The sequence below is a fragment of the Lissotriton vulgaris genome, chromosome 3_1 (assembly GCF_964263255.1).
Source record: "Lissotriton vulgaris chromosome 3_1, aLisVul1.2, whole genome shotgun sequence".
Lineage (NCBI taxonomy): Eukaryota > Metazoa > Chordata > Amphibia > Caudata > Salamandridae > Lissotriton > Lissotriton vulgaris.
In genome coordinates, this window is record NC_141689.1 from 1,242,135,712 (window position 1) to 1,242,157,860 (window position 22,149).

The 22,149-nt window shown below is 44.6% G+C and overlaps 1 protein-coding gene across 1 annotated transcript in view; it reads right to left on the minus strand.

Moving 5' to 3' along the window:
* Positions 1 to 22,149, minus strand: part of LOC147727726 (alpha-2-macroglobulin-like) — a 1,118,600-nt gene that overhangs the window by 364,536 nt on the left and 731,915 nt on the right. Inside the window, exon 21 of the mRNA XM_086961723.1 lies at positions 2,850 to 2,976. Within this exon, the coding sequence (XP_086817849.1) occupies positions 2,850 to 2,976 (127 nt within the window). The remainder of the gene's footprint in view (positions 1 to 2,849; positions 2,977 to 22,149) is intronic.

Genomic DNA, 22,149 nt, shown 5'->3' on the forward strand with positions numbered 1-22,149 from the left:
ACGCCTTCTATGGAGGAGCCTCGGCCAAACTTCTGAAATGACTTCAACGCATCCTGAGCGCCTCTACACACCTGATCCTCGACATCCCCTGCCGCAGCCACATCACACCCCACCTGAGAGACCTGCACTGGCTCCCCGTCAACAAGAGGATAACCATCAAGCTCCTCACCAATGCACACGAGGCCCTCCACAACACCGGACCAGCGTACCTCAACAGACGACTCAGCTTCTACACCCTCACACGCCAGCTTCGCTCCGCCGCCCTCGCCCTCGCCACAGTCCCCCACATTCGATGAGCAGCATCGTTCTCCCACCTCGCCGCCAAGACCTGGAACACCCTCCCCACCCCCTACACCAGACCCAAGACCTGCTGACCTTCACAAGACTCCTCACGCCCTGGCTCTTTGAGCAATAGCAGCATCCCACCCTAAGCGCCTTGAGTCCCTCACGGGTAAGTAGTGCGCTTTAGAAATGTTCTGATTGAATGATTGATTGATTGAGGGCTGTTGAGAGGTCAAGGATGATCAGAGCTGCTGTTTCGTCTCATTCAAGGAAGGTTCAAATGTTGTCAGTGGTTGCGATCAGGTTGGTTTTGGTGCTGTGATTACTGCAGAAGACGGATTGAGAGGCATCGAGTAGCTGGTTCTGCTCCATGTATGTCATGAGTTGCTTTTTTTCTAGTACTTTCACTGGGAATGGGAGCAGGGAGATTGACTGGTAGCGTTTGAGTTTGCTGGGGTCAGCAGAGACGTTTTTGAGTAGTGGTCTGACTTTGGCGTGTTTCCAGGCATTGAGAAATGTTGCGGTGGTGATAGAGGTGTTGAGCAGGGTGAGGAGTTCCCTGCTTATTCTTTAAAAATGAGAAAAAGTACTTTATCGTATAGACAGCTTTATATTACATATGGAAATATAAGGGAATCAACTAGTTGTGTAATACTTACTATATACAATAGAAAATACCTATACTAATGGATTTGATAACAGGTGGTCATAACTAATGAGCCACTGCCTACTGGCTTTACCAAAAGGTTTTCACAATAAATCAGACCCTGTGTACAGACGTTTAAAGACTTTTTTTCAAAATCAATATGCACTGCCTAGTGGCTTTGTCAAAGAGCTCTGAATAATCCATCATCCAAATATTTTGGGCTTTGCCGTCAGTGTTTATATAGCATACAAGGCAAGTAAAGAATTAGGGAATGATTTACAGGTTGGCAGACTGAGTTTACTAATGTTCTTCCCCACTGTCAGGATGGGGAAAGACATTACCTCTGCAATCCCATGTGATCTCCACCCGCCAAATGTAGAGATGGAATAGCTGTGTATGCTTTCCACAGAATTAGATACATTTGGTAATATGGAGGTGGAAAGAGAATAAGTAACTGCACAAGCTGCCTTAGGTGAAGGTCTGACATACCTTAGGCAGAAATATTGGTGTTATCGTCAAGGCTGTCCATTCTGAAAATACAACCTAGGGCATGTCAAATGACAGAGCCTTTGCTAGAGATTTTGAAGTGGCCAAAGTTCTTGCTTGCATTAAAAGTTGTCAAATATTTTAGCTCACTGTTCTGCAGCAGCTCAATAGAGGGGCCCATCAACTGAAAGGAAATGTAAAGAGCAGACAGATAGCTATTCACTAGGCCCATTTAAAAACTTAGAAACACGTTAGCTGAGCTGATATGATGTATACTATTTCAAGCAAAACTCGAGAATAAATACTGATTCTTTCTTTAAAGACCGTCTCAGTTCGAGTTGGTTGATGAATACAACATCGTGTTGATGTTACTACACTTTAATACAGTTGTGAAATCACTTAATTATAAACTATTTAATAATTTGGAGTGCTCCCCCCTTGGTATTTGTTGATAATCATTGACTCCTCATCAGCCAGATATGTAAGAATGTTATTTGTCTGTAAACGTTGATCTCTGGCATTTACGTATGTGCTAGATTAATATTCTATTTAAGTATTCCACTATCTCTAGCTGGGAACAATCTGGTACAAATCAGTGTGCTTGGTTGTGTGCGTGTTCATATGCTTATATATCTACATGGTACACAGGTGAATCCCTTCATCTCACTGACTGGATGGAGATGATTCGCTTTACTACTCTGCACTTCTATGCTGCTACCTGCTATAACCCACCTACTTAGAGTTAACCCCTTATATCAGACATAATTACTCATTCTTTTTCTCACTTCATTTTCTTTAGATTGCATTTTAGTTTCTTCCAATGAATTTCTAATTATTTTTTACTACTGTCATGCATTTAGATAAAGAACGCATAATGAATAGAAGCGTTCGGATATCTGTATATAGCAATATTTATTTGTTTACACTCACAAGGGTATGTTTCCCTTTCAGTAGGGTTTTAACGGTGTTTGCAGGAAGGTCTGTCTGTGTTCGAGGGTGATTTACTTGACCGCTTTTGTTTAATTATTTTTGTGTCAGGGGTAAATAACTTCAGTTTCCAGCATAATGGCCAGGTGCGATCTGGGTTCAGAACCTATGAAATACCCTTTGAAGGTTGTGAGTGAGCATCTTCCTCTCCCTGAGTCTGTCAGGCTTTTTCTAACTTCTTCTCCCATTTAGATATGGACTATATAGAACGAACAGTTTCACACTGCACAGCGGTTGCATAAAACACTGGCATGTCCGACATAGATCAGCGCAACTATTTACTTTATTTAAAATAAAAATAAAGATTTTCAGTACCCTATAAAGGTGAAAACATGTATATATTTCCAGAAACGTTTTCAAATTGAACAAATAGGGTACTCACCGGATGGAGAAGCCAATTAGTATTGGCAACACCAACATGCGACATGGAGATGAGGTATACACTCACCTAGTGCTTTTGGTGTGACCGACCAAGAGACGGTCTCCTGCTCATTGGCACAGAGGCAGTCAGTGCCCTTGGATCCACTCAGCTGCTTTGCTAGGAAATCTTTGGAGTCCTCCAACACGATGTGCATCTGGATAGAGAGAAAAAGGCAAGAGTCAAAGGTTAGCCCACTATGTATGCAAAGACAGTGTTTGTTCTGTCGAGGTGTAAGCGGTTGAGGACTCTACCCCTATAAAACTTGTTTCCTACAGCTGTAAGGGACACAGAACGTGGCCTGTGTAGAGTATGCTCTGACAGCATTAGACCCATATTCCCAAACTATGCAGAGGGTACGTGTTATAAGAGGTCCTTGTGGTGGAAGTGTACATGTTATAAGAGGTACGTGTTATAAGAGGTCCTTGTGGTGGAATTCACTGAAGAACTGGGCCCTAATGGAAAGTTTGAAATGACAATATATTGAGCAAGCTGGGGAGATCTTAGCACTCATGTTCTCAAACCAACATACACCGACTGGCATACAGATAAACAGACATGCATAGTTTACTACACATATAAATGAACTGAAAAGTCTCGGAAGCGATACATACACACAGAGCCACTTCAGCGTTATGCCCTTTGCTAACAAAGTCATATGTGAGATACAAGAAACATTGATGTCAATGCCTGACAAGTCCTTGGACTACATTTGACGAATTTACTTCTAACAGGAAATGGACATTCCCCTTTACAACCAGTTATTATCAAATTATTACACAGAAATATTATCACACGGAGGGGGAGATCAAGAGGGTAAAATGGGCCGGGTCTGAGTGCTCTTTTCTGTCAGGGCAGCAAGCTAGTTTGAGCAATGACCAACCTAGGGTTCACTGGGCCTGAAATAATCTGCAATTAGGATCCTGAGAGGTGCTTGCGGCACTCCTCCTCAAAACGTATCCTCTTTCTGCCTGGAAGGGGACGATGAAATCCGGTCCATTTAAAGATTGTTTAGATACTGCTGTAATTGCCAGTTTTGACTCTCATTTGACATAAATAAACTCTTGCATAGGCCATGCTTACATCACCAACTTTGCTGCTTCCTCTGTTATTTCGCTAATTTCACTTAATGTTACCAAGCTGGCAATATAGAAACTCTAACACTTGCTTTGCCCACCTCCCTTTAGTGCATCACAGGCCCTCACTGCCTGTGATGTTGACGGTATGAGTGAGTCGAATCAGCTACTCAAATTATGCATCGTAATTTTTATTTGTCGACTGCGCCATGCTGCCGAAAAGAAATAATAATTTTTAAATTCTTTTAAATCTGTGTTCATACTGGCTTATAGTTATGGCAGCATTAGATACTCCACACAAATTTAAAGACGTCACCCCCATCACCTGCGCTTCAGGCAAAGACTGGCAATCTCACAGGGGTTGATGGGAGATGTCACACAATCATAAAGTTCTGATGTGGCTAATTTATTTTGGTACTACCCCTGCCTTAAGGTGGGTACTTTTGCACGTTACCCTCTACATTAGTGGGCATTTGTGTAGGAAGCTGGGTTTCTGTTCCAGTAACAACCCCCCCCCCCCCCCACACACACACACTTTTTGCCAGATTTCTGATGCACTTTGACTTGATGTGCCCCTGGTACCTGCCAATCAGGTTCCCATGGCTGTGTTCTTTCCCAAAACTGTACCTTTGTTCCCCCCAATTGGCATATCTCTGGCCACATGTAAGTCCTTTGTAAAAGGAACCATGGGTACCAAGGGCACTGTGACCAGGGAAGGCCTCTAAGGGCTGCCACACATATTGTGCCAGACTTAGAGGTCCTGTACCTTAACACACACACTGCCATTGCAGGAAGCCTGTTGGTGCAGAGAGAAGTAAAGAGTCAACATGGCACACATTCATGTATGCTATGCCTGCAACCCGCTGCCTATGGTATTGTTAAGACACCCCTCTAGCTGGATGCACTATACCACTGGGGAGGGTACAGTTGCATGAGCACTGTACCCCTACAGTGTCTAAGTCCATTCTTAGACATTGTAAGTGCAGTAAAGCCATGAAGAGTATATTATTTATTTATTTATTGAAAAGTTTTCTATAGCGCGAACAAGACCCTTGGGTGTCAGAGGGCTTAACAACAATGTGGCAGGTTAAAACACAACATATATAGTATAAAGTATTGCTTTAAAGAAACTAGTTTGTAATATTTCCATATAGAGATTAATAAGGACCTGTACATGTTTAACCACGATATATAATGCTCTACGGACTTTAGTACTATCCGTAATATGAATGTTTTTAGTGACTTATCTTTAGGTCACTGTCTTCTCCAGACCCAGGGTAGGCATCGTTGTCCTCATATTGTTGGCGTATTTCTATATATTTCCCTAATACTTATCTAATAATATTCATCACAGTGCCGAGTCTTAGCTGGTGAATAGGCTTGCCTAAGGAAGGAACTTACTCATAAGAAAGATCTTAGTTTCCCTCTTAAATGTTGCAATGTTTGCTATTTTTCTGATGCTCGGGGGAAGAGAGTTCCAGATTCTGGGGGCCGCTCCTGAGAACGCCCTCTCATAGGTTTTTTTCTTCCTGAAGATAGGTGGTCTCAGCAACAGATCTGTTTCCTCCTGAAATTTCTATTTTCTGGGCGAGGTATCTCGGTGAGTTGTAATGAATCGCTTTATGGGTGATACATGCCACTTTTAGCTGTATTCTCGCTTCATAGGCTAGCCAGTTTAAAGCTTTTAGGTGAGGAGAGATATGGTCAAATTTCCTCGTACCTGTAATAAGTCTTGCCGCTGCATTGAGGCATGCCTTTAGTGGTGCTGTGGAAATTTTTGGTAGACCTGTTACCGTTGTACAACCACATTCGATCCTCGAGATAACCCGTGATTGCACTGCTAGTTTTAGATCCGTCTCCGTTAAAAATGATTTCATTTTTCTTAAATAGTTCAGATGAAATCGGGCGTTCCTTGCCATTACTTTAATGTGTGTTTTCATGTCTAGGTTCTCATCCAGTGTGATTCCAAGTGATTTCGTCGAGTCAACTAGTGTGGGGGTGCAATTTAACGCAGTAATCATTTTGGACCATTCCTTCACTTCTGATTGGTTCTTTTGTGGCGAGATAAGTAAGAATTCTGTTTTATTTGCGTTTAACTTGAGATGAATGATAGTTAGCCATTTTAGCGTCATTTTGAGTGCCTCATTCATTAAGGTGATGTCTTCCAGGGACGCGATCTTGATGTATATGTGCGTGTCGTCCGCATACATGTGGTAAGATTTTGGGAATTACGCAGAATTTCTGTAATGGGTTCGATGTACAAGTTGAACAATGATGGAGATAAAGTAGATCCTTGGGGTACTCCTATTGTGTTTGGGCAGGCAGGTGAAAGTGATTCATTTACTAGGAATCTCTGAGTTCTATTCTGTAGGAATGATTCGAACCATTTCAGTACCTTACCCGATATTCCCATCCTGTCATGAAGTCTGTTCAGTAATTTTTCATGGTTAACTGTATGGAATGCAGAAGACAGGTCTAGGAGGATGAGTAGACAAGATTGATTGTGGTCTAGTGCTTGTAGTGCATCATCGACAATGTGAAGGATTGCTGTTTCCGTGCTGTGACCTGTTCTGAATCCTGATTGGCAATCATCCAACAGTGAGAAATTGTCTATGTGCAGGCTCAACTGCTTCTGTACACATTTCTCTATTACTTTGGCAAGAATAGGGATGTTGGTCACTGGGCGATAATTATTTGGATCTGTTGGGTCTACTGTAGGTTTTTTGATGATCGGGACTACTTGCCCTGTCTTAAGGCATTCTGGAAGGACCCCCTGGGAGAGAGAGGCGTTTATAATTTCTGTCCAAATTGGAATCACGATATGGCTGATTTCTTTCAGGCATTTTGATGGTAATGGGTTGTTATAGTGATTATTGGGTTTAGTGTCAGCTAGCGTTTTAGCAATCTCGATCTGGTCTAGTAATTTGAAGGTGTCCCAGTTTGCGTTGTTTTTCGTCGCCTCATTCGCATATTTCGATACATCTTGTGATGATGGTGTATTGTAGTCAGGATTATCTGCTGCGATCCTGAGTTCTCTTTCCAGCTTGTTGGCTTTGTTGTTGAAAAAGGTAGAGAATTCTTCACAACTTAGTTGCGTTTTGGTGACTTCTTGTGCAGATTTTGCCACCTTGTTTGATTGTTGTTTTATTATCTCAAACAGTTTCCGTGGTCTGTTTTTGGCGTTATCCAGTTCTGTTCTGATAAATTCCTTTTTCGAGTTGAGAATCTTTTTATTGTATTCATTTCTAATTTGTCTTAGGGATTTCAGCTCAGGGGATGAGGGGTGTTGTCTCCATTTTCTTTCGGCATGTCTCAGTTTTCGCCTGTCTTCATACAGTATTCGGTTGACCCATGGGTTTTTAATCTTATCAGTAACTCTTTTCAGTTTAAGAGGAATGGAGGCATTGACTATTTTCGTTACTGCGGTAGTGTAGTGGTTCGTTAGATCATTCACATTCTGCATGTTGTCAGGTAGATATAGGTCTTTCTTGCAGTTTTCCATTAGTAGATCCATATTCGAGTCTCTTGTATCTCGCATCCATCTTTTGATTTTGCTGGATTGAGTGGTTTTTATCTTCTCCCAGGTCGGTAAACGGAAAGTTATGGCATGGTGGTATGACCAGTCACATGGTTCTATTGCGATGATTGAGATGTTCTCGATTTTAGATATAATCCAGTCCAAAGTTGCTTCTTTCGAATGTGTTGGTTGTAGGCATGCTTGGGATAGGTTCAATTCTGTTAGTAAGTCTTTAAACGCGTTGACCTGTTTGTCGCTGATGTCATTCCAGTGTAAATTAAAATCACCTAAAAATATATTATTAATGTCTGTGTTAGCGTTTGCTGTGATGATCTCTATTAGCTGGTCAATGAAGTTCAGAGTATTTCCTGATGGGTAATACAAGACATGTAAGTTGCAACTCTGTTTGTTGTCCAATCTTATATTGAGCCCTAGGTATTCGCATGACTCGAGAGGGTCGGATTGTAATTGCCCAACTTCTAAGTCCGATCTGTGTATACAGGCTATACCACCCCCTGTCTTTTTTTGTCAATCAAGTCTCAATATGTTATAGTGCGGGGGTACCAGTAGGTCCATGACTGGGGACGAGGATTCCGTTAGCCAAGTTTCAGTAAGGATTGTTATGTCTATTTCCTGGTTGATAATGGTGTCGGCTATGTCTGAAGGATGTTTAGCTGCAGATCGACAGTTGAGCAGTAAACATTTTAAAGATTTCTCCGTTTTATCTGTGTTCATTTTTGTCGGATCGGTGGTTAGTTGGATTTGTTGTAGGTTGTTGGGATTGGGTTTCCTCTCATTCCTCTTGGATATTCTGTTGGCGTCTATCGGTACTCTTTTGATTTCTTCTCCCCTAATGCGGTCCGAGGGCTCATACTCTCGGAGTAGGGATATTATTTCTTCTTCCGTTAAATAATTCTGAATCCTTTCCGGTCTGTTTTGTCTATTTGACAATGGCATCGCCCTCTAATTGTTCTTCACTTTAGATGTATTTAATAGCTCTCGTATGTGCTCTACTTCGGTATGAGTGTTTTCCGTAATGTCACACAGTTTTTCTATCCCTTTCATGGTGTTTAATAATTCCTGCGAAAAGTTTTTTATTTGTATTTGGATCTCTATGATTTTTCTCATGACCTTTGGTGACGTACTGTGATTACTCCTCCGTATATTACGATGTTCATATTTTTTATTCATGAGTTTTCGTTCTGAATATTTAATCTGGGACTTCTTAAGATTTCCCTTAAGACGGTTGTCTCTTCCACCATTATTTGCCATGTTGGAAGTTCTATCAAAGGTTTGTGTTTCAAGGCTGTTGTTTCGGCTCGCATTTCGCATTCTGTTTGCATCATTCCCAGGCACCGTAATTTGTGTTCCGTTTGTGGTTCCTGGCTGAATTAAATATACAGGTTCCTGGAATTCTCTAGTTGGGGGCGCTAATTGTGTTGTAAGTTCTATCTATGTTTTGTGATCCCAGTCTGTGATTTCTGATCCGCTTATGTCTCCTGGTTGAATAATTTGTATAGGTTCCTGGTGGTCCCTAATTGGGGTGTTAATTGTGGAGATAGTGTTAGATGAGACTGAGTTGATTTCTAAAGGACTCTGGCGTTGTATAGTACTTTTTTCTCTAATTTGCGTAATTAGTTCAGGTTCCTGGATGTCTCTGGTTGTTATGTTAATTGTGGAGATATTGTTAGTTGGGACAAGGTTGTCTTCTATATGACTCTGGTGTTGTCGTGGATTTGGGTTCTCTACATTTCTTTTTAAGGATGAGAATATGTTGTCGAATTTTTCCAATTCGTTGTTAGAAGCTTGGATCATCACTATTCCATTCTTGAAGATAGTTATTCAAAGGTCTGCTCTGAGCCTTGGTGATGCTATGGTCATATATTTTGAACCATGTGGGATATTAGTTGTTGATTTTATGTAAAGCATTTTTGTAATGGCATTGCGCCATTTCTCCGTTTTTCTGGTGAAGAAAATCATATCTTTCGCGATAGTTCCTTTATCCATGCAGAAGGTAGTGTCCGAAATCAATGTGTCCGGGTTTTTCCTCATGAGGTTGTGTTTGAATTTTTTGGCTGCATTCTTGGAAAGATAGGATGGGTATTTTATTATAAAGGCGTTCCTACTTATTGGTTTAAGGTAATTGTCCTCCATTTTTTGAATATCCAGGTGAGTAATATTTAGGTAATATTTGAGTTGTCATCTTACTGGTAATTTCTTTTTAATGTGGGCAGAAATACTCTCTCTAACAAAAGTAAATAACTATATTATCTCTCTAACAAAAAGACGTAACTATAATATAGTTATTATGTCAGTTCCTCTTCCTGGTAATTACTTTGTGTTGTCTTTTCAAGATGTCTGCCATGTTAGCTATCTCTTTAAGAGCTGATGCCTTTCTCTCTTTCTATCATTTTACAAGTCCCTTTTTACTTTCCATTGTTTGCTTCTGTCCTTATGTTAACTCCCTTTTTTTGTTTATTTTTCATGATTACTATTTTTCAGTCCTCTTTCAGTTGCCCCTATTTCTTTCAGCTATTTTGGAGATTTATTTCTATTGAACTTTCTTAATTTGGAGCAACAAGGAGATAAAATGGCTACGGAGTTCTTTTGTCGATTGTGTTATACCTTTGAGGTTAACTCAGCCTCCTAGGCAGCAAGGAGCTACCATCGATCGTCCTCCTAAATGTCAGCCTCCTCGGCAGCAAGGAGCTACCTTCGTTTTTCCTCCCAAAAGTCCTTAGCGTCCGCCATTTTAAAGTCAGGCACGCCGGTACGATCGATGTCCCGTAAGTAATTACAGCAGTTTCTTGCACTAAATGACTCAACGAAGGCGGATGACGAGACGCGCGTGAAGGCAAGACGCGCGAGTGCAGGGGCAGCGTCGATCTAACTACGATGCATCGATGCAATGAGATGAATCGTTATGTCTTGAAGCTCCCAGCGCCACTCACATTTCCCGGTGTCGCCACGTGCGGATGCCTTGTCCCACGCCTATATGCTCCTCAGCGCTGTCTAGCGCATTCCACTGGGGTGATTTCAAGGCAGTGCCTACCTCGCCGAAACTGATAATGCTGGATTCCCGAACTCCCGACCACAGCCTCCAGTCTTTAGCGATGTTGTCGCGACACCCCGGATCGCCGCTCCTCAGTGCTCTCCTCAGTCGATCAGTCCCCCATCTCGGCGATCTCGCCTGTATAGTCGCTGGCACTGCTGGACTTCCGACAATTCTCAGATGGGCTCTACACGAGTTCGATAAGCAACTTCACTACTTTTCTTTACCCCATTCAATTCCGTCAGCTGGTGCTCCGTGGGTGGATGTTAGCTGGTGGGTTTAGCAGGGATTTTGACCACTTTGGTTATCCCTAACCCAGGAGCTCACGACAGAAGCTCCTACCTTCGGCCATCTTGTATGGTCTGTGAATTTGTCATTACGAACTTCACAGCACCATAATGGCTTTACAGAATTCTGGGAAGTTTAGTAGCAAACCACTCTGCATAATAAACCCATACTGATGCCATTGTGGGTTTTATTATACAATGAACACAGATGGCATATTAGAGGGGCCCCCTGAAAAACGACCAACCTCTGGTGGGTCCCCTGACTGGTACACACCAGCCTGCCACCATGAGACATGTTTCTGGACCCCTGAGGTGGGATCCTTTGCTCTTTGAGCCCAGAAACAAAGGCTTTCCTGGGCGGAGTTGGTCACATCTCCCCAGGCCAGGAAGAGCCATCTGTGGCAGGAAAGATTCAAGTGGCTTGAGGCCTTTGTAACGTGATCCACAGCCTCTCGTGCTATCACGAGCAGGCCCCCTTCTTGCCTCCCCTCCTTTTCAGTGGGAAGACAGGCGGGAAACATTAGCACAGGCCAGAAGGTGCGCCCATTTCTGCCAACCCCACCACTTAGGTAGGGGAGGCGATGTGAAGCCCACTTTTCATGGCCTGCCATCTTGCAGGTGGCAGGTGCCCTCCGATGATGATTAGAGATTGTTTCCACTCCCCCACGTGGGGTGAGCACACCAAGGGTGTAGTCACCTAAGGTCAGTAGCCCATTGGCTACTGACCTTGAGAACCCTATAACGCCTCCTAAATACAGTGTTAAGGGGGAAGCGTTGAGCCAAGTAGGCAGATTCCTGAAACCGATGAGAAGAAGGACGAAGGAAGACGCCGAGCAGAGAAGACTGCAGAGAAACACTGCCGTGGCAACAGCCCTCCCAGCCCATTTTCATAGATCCTGCACCGAAAGTCACCTTGTCCTGCAGCCTGCAACCTCCAGAACCCTTGGGAGGACTGACTGCCTTCAACAAGGCTCGGATCTCCTGTGAACAGCAGCTCTATTCAAAAGAATAACCAAACAAAGATTCCTGTAACCTACGAAAAAGGACGAAAGATGATGCCCAGCAGAGGAGACTGCAGAGAAGAACTGACTTTTCCCCAGCCCCACCAGCTGGTCTGCAGTTTTCAGAGATCCTGCACCAAAAGTCACCTTGTCCTGCAGTCAGCAACCTCCAGAACTCTTGGGAGGACTGACTGCCTTTAACAAACACCAGATCTCCTGTGAACAACAGCTCTGTTCAAAAGAATCACCAATGAATGACTCAGAGCCTGCTGAGGTCAAAGAAACCCGACGCCTGGAACCACCACTGCACCCAATGCCTAAGGCTCGAGTCCGAGTGGCCCACCTGTCATAGCCAGGTCCCCAAGTGCTTCAGAGTCCGCGTCCACCATGAGTTGACCCCTCTAGGACTCCCTGAAGTCGCCTGCAGCCTCTGCACTTAGACCCCTCCCAACCGCGAGTGGCCTGGTAAGGTGAAATCCAACCTCAAAAGGCACCCCTGCATCCAGCCGCCCTGCGTCCTGGAGAAGAGGACCTGAGGTGCACCTACGTCCCTGAGCACTGCAATTTACCTGCCCAGCTGTTGGTTCCTCCTGAAAGACTTCCTGGACCGAGTCTGCAGCTAAAATCCAAAACCGGCAATCCCCATTGAAATCAATTGAACACTCAATGCCAAAACAGCACCCTGCACACGACCGCCCCTGTGCTGCTGATGGTTCACCTTGTGTGCTAAATTAGATTCTCTTTTGCCCTGAGCCTAACACCAGGCGCTTTGCTCACACATCCAAGTGGCCTACCCGTGAGCAGCCACCAACCGGAGGCCCCCTATCCCCCATTGGATAACATGGGCCTCAGAACTCTTCACCCGGCCGCCCTAGCGCCGGTGAGGGTATTTCAAGAGTGCATCCACGACCCTGGGGGAATCCTGATTCTAACTCCAGAATACGAACTCCAAAACCTAAGTACTTACCGATAAACATATAATACTGTTTTCTCCCATAGTTCTGCATTGACTGCTTTTCTGGGAAAATTCTTTTAAGTGTGGAGTTGGTTTGAATGAAAAACCTAAGAAACTGCATATGTCTAAAAACTGAATTACTTACCTTTTGTCTAGGAAATGTCCCAGTGTGATATCTAGGCATATCACGCTAATTAGCAAAAGTGACTTAAAGAGTAATCCAAGAAGTAACATACACAGTCATCTACAAAGTAACTGAAAAGTAATTTTGACTGTTGACTTACCTGTAAATGGACCAACTACATTTTAACCTGCATTCAACTGTAAATCGCTGCATAAAATCTTGCACAGTATTATTATACATACCTGTACCAAGCCTGACTTGGTTCTAGAAAATAAAATATAACTAAATAATATATTTATACAAACAAATTAGTCTGAGTTCAGTCTTTGAGTGTTTGACATCATTTCTTGCCGGAGAGTGTACAATAAATGCTTAACACTACACTCTGATAAAGTCCTACTGCTCGCCCACACTACCACAAATAGAGAGTAAGGCATTATCTTCTTTTACCTTTGCCTACCTTTGGGATTCCACTGGACTCTCTGCGCACTACACCTTACTTTGGTATAGTATATACAGGTCCAGCGTCCTACAATTTGTGATTATGTTCAATTACCTCTAGCTAGGCTGCCACTACATAGATACATGCAAACATACAAGCAACTCAAACACCTGCCACCAAGCATTACTGTAATATAGCAGTGTGACAGGGCAACAAGCACACATCTCTAGCGGAGTGTATTAGACTGTACACCTTACCTTCATCCAACAAATGTACAACATTTTACTGGATATCACTCTGCTCACATCAGCACTTGAAACCATGACACATCATGCACTAGCAGTCAACATAATATTTAAGACAGAACTGGTAAACACTCATTTGGCGCACCCACACAAGGCTATCACTTCACCCATCAACAGCACTCGCCACTTCCATCCAAAAATACTCAATGCTTACTAACCAGGACTTTTCCAAACACATTTATATTTTGACTTTCTCTAATAGAGCATGATAGACAGACTCCTGACACCCGCATGTACACAACATAGCACAAAAGCTGAATAGTTGGAAAAGTATTTCTAAGTCTCTAGTACTCCCACCGCACACAACAACATGCATCTTAGACATACCACTTTTGTAAAAGAAGCACAGTTAGCACCAGGTTTTGTGCATATTTCTACACATCCTCAAGACGCATGAAGGAAATTTTTCTGTATATAGTTATGAATAATAATGCTGTATCAAATAACTATTGTATTTTGTAGATGTGAATAGACATGGCTTTTTGTACATAAAAATAATACATTTAAAAAGTAAGGGAAAAAAAAGACAAAAAGATATCTAATAAAGTAAAATTCTATCAAAAACACAACTGCTATTGGAATTATATTAGATACAATCATGCGTCTTGAGGATGTGTAGAAATATGCACAAAACCCCGTGCTAACTGTGCTTCTTTTACAAAATTGCTTTCTTCCTTGCCAGGGTTTATCTTTTTAGGCAGGGGCCCCTATTCTTTCCTAAAATATCTTAGACATACCACACCATATCCCTTTATCAGGGTAGTGATGATAGCCTTAGCCCGACCTGTAAGGATTGTTTTCTAGCTATCTGAACACTCAGCTCAATGGAACTAGACAGGATGTCTACTGAGCATACACAACTAAAACACATACACAACCAATGGTTGGAAATCCCAGAAATGTATGAAAGGTTGCCCATATTAAGGATTTTGCTTTGGTGCCCCGATAATGGTAGACAGTGCTGTACAAATGCTGATTACATGACATAACCTAGCATTCATTAAATGAATCAAAGTGGACAAAATGCAAACAAATCTTCTCTTCAACCAAAGGAAGTCTGGAACCAGGGAGACTGAAGGGGCCCGTTCTTCAGAGGACCAGGTAGACACCCCATAAGGAGAACCCAGTGTTAAACAGATGTTTGCTGGAGTGCAGAAGAGCCTATTGACTATCAATGACAAAATCAATTCACTTGTATTCCACATGGACGGAATGTCAGATCGCCTCAACAGACACGCAGAGCGAATCGACATGATCGAGCAGCGTGTGTTGGAAGTGAGGAGGTGCAGTCGGAGTCCGACTCCGTCTAAAAACAAATGGCCAAAGCACTGGTGACGCTACAAGATAAAGCAGAAGATTTGGAGGCCAGGTCCAGGAGGAGCAACATCCGAATTATGGGACTACTGGAGTCCACCTCGATGGTCAACATGGAACAGTTCACTGAGAAACTTCTTGTCACATTGCTGGGCTGTGAAACTTTCTCAAAAATGTTCATGGTGGAACGCGCCCACCGCTTGCTCGGCCCTAGGCCTCCTCCGAGTGCCCCTCTGTGTCCGATGTTAGCAAAATGACTAACCTACAGGGACAGAGACGCCACCCTAAAGCAGGCTACAGAAAAAGGTGTGCTGACATACAAGGTCTCTTCGATATCCCTGTACCCGGATTTCACCATGAAGGACCAGGAAGCCAGACACCAATTTACCCCTATGAAGCGCCGACTTAGAGAGCGGAACATGGACTACGCTATGCTTTACCCAGCCAGGCTAAGGGTCATAATGAATGGCAAACCTAGGATTTTCTTGGACCCTAAATCCCTACAAAAAGCGCTTAAAGACCTCTCTAAGCTGGAAGAGCGGAGTTTGGAAGCAAAAAGACTTGACGAGGCATCTGGTGGGGCGTCCGGCGGTGCCCTGGACGAACAAGTCCTCTGTTCGTTGCATTACCCGATCCCTGTAGCCCTGATTCAACAATGTGTCCTCATCTTATAGGGGGCCCTCAAAATCGAGCTCCACTGAGCACTGTACTCTGAATAGCTCTACAAAGGTCAACACGGAGGCGTGGTGTAACCCGGACTTCCACATGTATTGCTAATGCTAATGTGTCTGCGGGCCGGGGGGGGGACACTGTTTTGGTGCAATTGAAAACACTACTGCATTGGGGAACGCATGATTTACAAGTATAGTCAGGTAGTTGATTCCTTCACCCGTAATGTGCAAAAAATTTTTAGAACTACTGGTATCAGATGTGCCTTATTAGTCCAGATGGCATAAAAAATTTATTATTTTTCTGGTGTAGTTTGCGGTGCTTTGGTAACATCTGCTCTGAGTGTTTCACACTTTATGGCTTATTGCCTTTCTCACATAAGGGGGTTGGGCGGGGGTGGGGACATCGACTATGCTTTGGGTGGTAACATTTTTCTGTGCATTTCTTTTTGTTTGCCTTGTTTTTGTCACAGCGAGGGTATGGCACCTGACAACTTTGTCAAGAGAGCGCAATTGTAAAGGGCTGCTCTGGGGTGACTCTGTAGGTGGGCATCAGAGGGATTCTGTTGAGAAATAGTCCCCTCCTTTCATGAACACTAGGTGATAGGTTGAGATTACTGACCTGGAATGTCATAGGATTAAATGACTACCGGAAAACCAGGAGAGTGGTTGCGTACCTCAAAAGGCATAACATAGTGTGGCGGGGTAGATGAAGGGGACCGGAGACTTGATTGTGGTAGGTAAGGCTTTATTTTTATATACAACCTTTTTTTAGTATTAAACAGTCTTTCCCGGGTGAATCGCGCTGGGTCCGTGGTTGCAGCAGGATTCTGAACCTTTTAACTCTGACTCCTTCCTGGGACAGGCTCTTCGTAGCCGTGGGGGTTATTTGTTTTTCACCCTCCGTTATAATATGCAAAAGAAAAGATAGGCGGCAATTAGGCACTTGAATGCTCTTTTTTAATACCCTGAGGGATACCTGGAGTGATGGATCACCGCTGGTGGTATATTTACAGAACTATATATATAGGCAGGAACGTTGGTTCGGCTTCTTCCGTGGGCGGGGCTGCTAGCGACAAATATGCACAATTAAAGGAGCCATCCTTCTCGTTCTCATACTGTGTTGTCCACAAGGGGTCTGTATCGGCAGCCCACTTGTTTTGCGGGGATTGAAGAGAGGGGAGAGGGGCAGAATCAGCAACCCACCATTCCGTCTTTGAGGTGTTCCTGCCTGTTGATGGGGTCTCTGGGCTACACATAGATATTCCCTATTGCAGGAGACCCACCTCCCTGTAGATAACCCAATATTAATGCGCAGAAAGTTACATGGCACTTTCATACAGCGGGTTTTTCCCCACATGCACGTGGGGTACTTGCCTGGGTAAACCCTAGAGCTGGTCCCTCCTTAGAAGGTCTCCATACTGATGTAGAGGGCAGATTAGTGACTACTAAATGCGAGGGGAAAGGCATGGAGTTCATCATTAAAAACGTCTACGGCCCTAACTTCGACCACCCTCAATTTTAGCGAACCATTCTTGACGTAGCACAACAGTTACCTTTGCTACCGCAGGTAGGGGGAGGCGACTTTAACTGTGTTCTAAACCCAGCCATTGATCGATCTGGGGGCCCTGTTCAGCGTCAATCATTAGCGGCTAAAGCGATTGAAGATGTGATCACTGAGCTGGGTATGATAGACATCTGGCGATCACAGTTTAGGGACAAAGGGAATACACACACTACTCCGCTCCACATAATCTATACACTAGAATAGATTATTGGTTTATTGCTGGCTCGCTGAGACACACAATGTGTGTTTGGGAGGTGTTCCCTAGCTCATATTCCAACCATTCACCAATTCTATAAGACCTTGAGTGTCCACAAAAATTACCTGCCCCATTCACGTGGAAGTTCCCTCCATATGCTCTTCTAGACGACGCCTTTCGAGTTGAGATGTCAGAGGCAATTGAAACCTTTTTTGATACTAATATAGGCTCAGTACCGGAATTTGCTACTATTTGGGAAACCTTTAAGGTTTATATTAGAGGGATAGCTATAGCTAAACACTCAGGGGTTCTGCGCTCTATAAGAGGGCGCCTAGATTTGCTAGAAAGGAAATTGACTGTTTCGGAGCGAGAAGCCCTTGAGGGAGATAGCGACTAGGTCATGGACGAGCTTATAGTCACACTGGAAGAGTATCATCAGGAGGCCGACAGTGAGGTTAAACTCTTGGGGAAGTATGCCCTAGCGAGGACGTATGGGAAGGTGGAGCGCCCTGGCGCTACCTTGGCATCCACAATGAAAGGTAGATGGGAGGCATCAGGTCCTATGGAGATCAGTTCAACCTCCGGTGAAAAGACTATCGACTCAGACACTGTCGCCGAGCACTTTAAAAGCTATTACTCAGACTTATATCACACCAAATCACACAGTACAGACGTTACTATGCTGGATTACCTGGAGCATATTAAACTTCCCTGTTTGACAGGCGAACACAGAGAGTATGTAATGAGACCTCTAGAGGCCTAAGAAGTCCTCAACGCACTAAAAACCATGCGAGCAAATAGCGCACCAGGCCAAGATGGTCCAACAGTAGCCTTCTATAAGGAGTTCAGAGAGCTCCTGGTCCCACATTTGATCTCTCTATTCCAGGAGATGGGCGAGAGTGGAATCATGCCTCCTTCGATGCGTGAAGCCATAATGGTCACACTCCTAAAGCCAGGCAAGTCTCTACATGATTGCTCCTCGTATAGACTGATGTCCCCAGTAAATGTCGACACTAGAATATTTGCCAATGTCTTGGTAACCGGATAGCCCCCCTTATCCCATCTTTGGTTGGCCCTGAACAGTCAGGTTTTGTCCCTGGGCGTACATTGACACATAACCTACGCACAGGATTCGGTGCTATGCAACACACTAGCCCAGACATCAAAGCAGCAGCGATCTTGTTAGACACTGCAAAGGCTTTTAATTCAGTTAAGTGAAACTTCATGATACTGGTGCTAAAACGTATGGGTTTGGGTGACACCTTCATCCGTCTGGTGGGAGTCCTCTATAACTCTCCAACGGCCCGGGTGAGAGTGGGAAATATCATAACTTCCTCTATTACAATTTCCAGTGGCACTAGACAGGGGTGCCTGCTATCCCAATTACTGTATGTGCTGGTCACAGAGCCATTGGTGTGTGCTCTAAGGGAATACCATAGTCACAGACGGCTTAGATTCCCTAACTATAATTTAATAACTTCCACCTATGTGGGGGACCCCAGCGGATGGAAAGACCGTCCGCCGGTTTTCCGCCCAATGACGAGGGGCTCAATATGGTGGTGGTGTCTGCAAGACAGCGCCATCCATATTTTTATACAGGAGGAGATGTGCCTATCCATGGCGTTGCCGCCATGGAAAGGCAAGCACATTCTGCATGTGGGGGCCCGTTGTGGGCCCCCGGTATGTTGGGGAGGTGTGGGTGCACGTACCCCCTGCATTTGCATGCACAGCGTGCCTGTTACTTTGTGCATGCAAATGCACAACATGCCTTTTTTACATTGCGGTGGGTGCTGCTGAAAGCACCACCTGCCGCAATGTAAAAAATGTGGGATGCACCCGCCAGTGTGGAGTGCGCATCCTAATCTGCATCACGGGACCGCACCACATATGACAGGCAGTCCCTTTTGCTTTTACGGTGGCTGGAGGACTTTGTCCACCCGCCATCGTAATAGACATACTAGTATTTCTATCCTTCGACTGTATTCATATCTGCATGAAAGGTGCCAACTGTCAAGGCAACTGGTTTCTATGGTAGGAGCTCTATGAAAGCTTGGATTCATAATGAACATATATATTCCTCTAGAATTTAATAAGTGTATTCTACATGTTTCTCCCAGTGATACCCTTGGATGTATACTCCTTAGCGCTGTGACTACTTCTAGCTTTGTTTTACTTTTGCTTTTATTGTTTGGATTGTATATACTTATGTTATAAAATCTATAAAATAAAACTAAAATAAAAAAAGACTGAAATTTACATCAGTGCTGCAAAAAATAAATAAATAAACATTAGAGTGTTCTGTTTGGCCAAGGGGGCTTTTTTCCCTTGGGTCATCTTGCTCCCAGCAGAGAGAGGATCCTGCAAGAGGCTGACTGCAACATAAGCAAAACTTTTGTGGTGGCTATTACAGGAATTTGGGGACTTAGGGTCTGATTATGATATGGCTGAGATACCCGCCACCCCCTCTCAACACAATCCCCCAAGGATGGGAAGACGGAAACGGTTCTGAACATGTCGAAGGCGGGAGGGAGTTACCCTACCGGCCGTATTTATTAAAATATGAAACAAAATTAAAACGTTACAATAACAGTTTCATATCATGTACAATTTCATTTACACATTACGATGTTCTTGGCTGACCTTAACACATCTCTAATACAAAGGTTCTCCTAGCCGATACTAAACATCCTGCAAATGCATTACTCAAACTTTGAAATTGTACATCCTAACATTACGGGCCAACGGCAAGGTCGTAACCGGTGTCAGATCCCTAATACCAGAACTCCCCCCTCACTTGTGAGGGGCGGTCGCACAGAGGACTGTACCTCTGTGCCAACTTCCAATTTCCCTTGTCTTAGCGGGGGCCCCCTGTTAACTCGACGCCATCTTTAGTGGTCGTCCGAGGACTCGTGTGAGGTGTCTAGAAGGTAGCGTAGACCCCCCTCCCACCCCACACAACTTACCACATCTGCCGTCGCAGATGTCCTGGCCCCGGGAAATTCCCAGGAGGGGCCCTAGCCCCTCCTCCCCAGGGAGGGGCCTATGGCCGCCTTCCCTTTCGGCGTCCCCATCCTTAGAGGGGACCGCCTCCCCGTTTGAGGGGCCAATGGCCGCCTCCCCCCGGGCGCTCCCATCCATAATGGGTGACGCCCCACCTCTAGGGATCTTCAAATTCCTGCTCACCGATCATGACCTTACCGCCCGACCAAAATCAATACGACAATCTAAGACTAAAGTGGAGAAAAAACAATTTATACTTAAGCAAATCAAAGTATAATCTCTACCGAGTATCCGGCGCAACTACTTTGCTGAATAAAACATGCTGAAAAGGAAAAAATTATCAACTTTATTACACACCAAATTACCAACTTTATTCAAAACAACCTGTAAGAACACAATATCACGACACTCGACTTTATTCCAACAAATCGCTGTCATCAGGGGCTGGTGGGTGGGTCAAAAATGGCTCTTCGTTCCGTCTCGAGCTCACGTGCAACGGGGAGGTGCAGCTTCAGAGCACAGGAACAAGAGGATGCTTCCTTGGCTTGTCGCTCCTTTTATCCTTCTTCGGGTGGGCGTGGACCCACCTCCAATCCGCCTCCAGGGCGTGGCTAGCGGTGTTGGTGTCTAGGACAACCCCCTCTTGGGCGGGAAAAGGCACGCCCCGGCTACGCCGCTTCGGGCATACCAGCCGAGACTCGCCTCCCGCCCAAAATGGCTTCCCGGGGGGATCGGGGTACTCCACCATACGTTCGGGGGGACCAAGTGGTTGGTTCCTACATTGTGCTTTACCCTGAAAATCCCCCGCCGGGATGCGGAAACCATACGAAAAACCATCTCGCAACACCCCACCGGAGATATGATCCGGATATTCGTTCAGCCAAGGAATCATTGCCATGATATCAATCGGGGTAGGGAGAGGCGCCCCTCGGACTATTTCAGACCTGTTTGGCGCCCCCTCTACTTCCCGTATCACCATTTTTGGCTCTGCACATGGTCTCGGGGTGCGAGGACTGCCCGCACACAGCACATTCATGTTTAAACCTGCAAGATCCCTGCGGCCTAGTACATTTGCCTCTGTTAAAGCTCCAGCAGACCCCTTTTTTACCTGAGTTGCCATTATTCCTTGTGTGCTGATCATTGCTCGACCCTGCCCGAAAGGGCGCCCCAGACGAATGGCGGGAAAACTCGACCATATTCCCCCCTAAAGATGGCGACTTCGCCGTGCCTGACTTCTCCATTTTCTGCCAGGAAATGGAGTCGAAACAATCCCACGTCAGGGATGAGTCGTGCTCCTTGGACTTACGAAATATGCTATCGTAACAAAACCATTGATTGCCACCATATGTTTCATAAAATTCCATGATACGTGTCTGATACACGGCTAATTCCACCAATAATTCGGGCCTACGTTCCCCCATAATTGCAGTGAACATTCCAAACGCTCTGCCCCAATTGCCTATCGATTCATCAACTCTGAAACCGGCCATCTTGGCGCGCCATGCACTAGGATGCAGAAACTCCTTTTGATTTTTTACATGCTCAATCTCATAGTGATCGGTCAACAAGGAAAACATGTTCACGTATTTATCAGCCTATATCCTTTCTTTTACCTCAATCGGGATATGCTGAACAACTTTTTCCCTCCTTGAAGGTACCGATCCCTCCCCCGCAATCGGCAACGGCTGCTTACCTGAACCGGCCACTGTGACCGTAGTTCCTGCCGAACCAACGCCCGATACTGGTTGTTCCACGGGAGCCTGCGGGGAAACAAAAGGAGACGGTGCCTTCGCAGCATCTTTCGATTGCCGCAACTGCTTCATTAT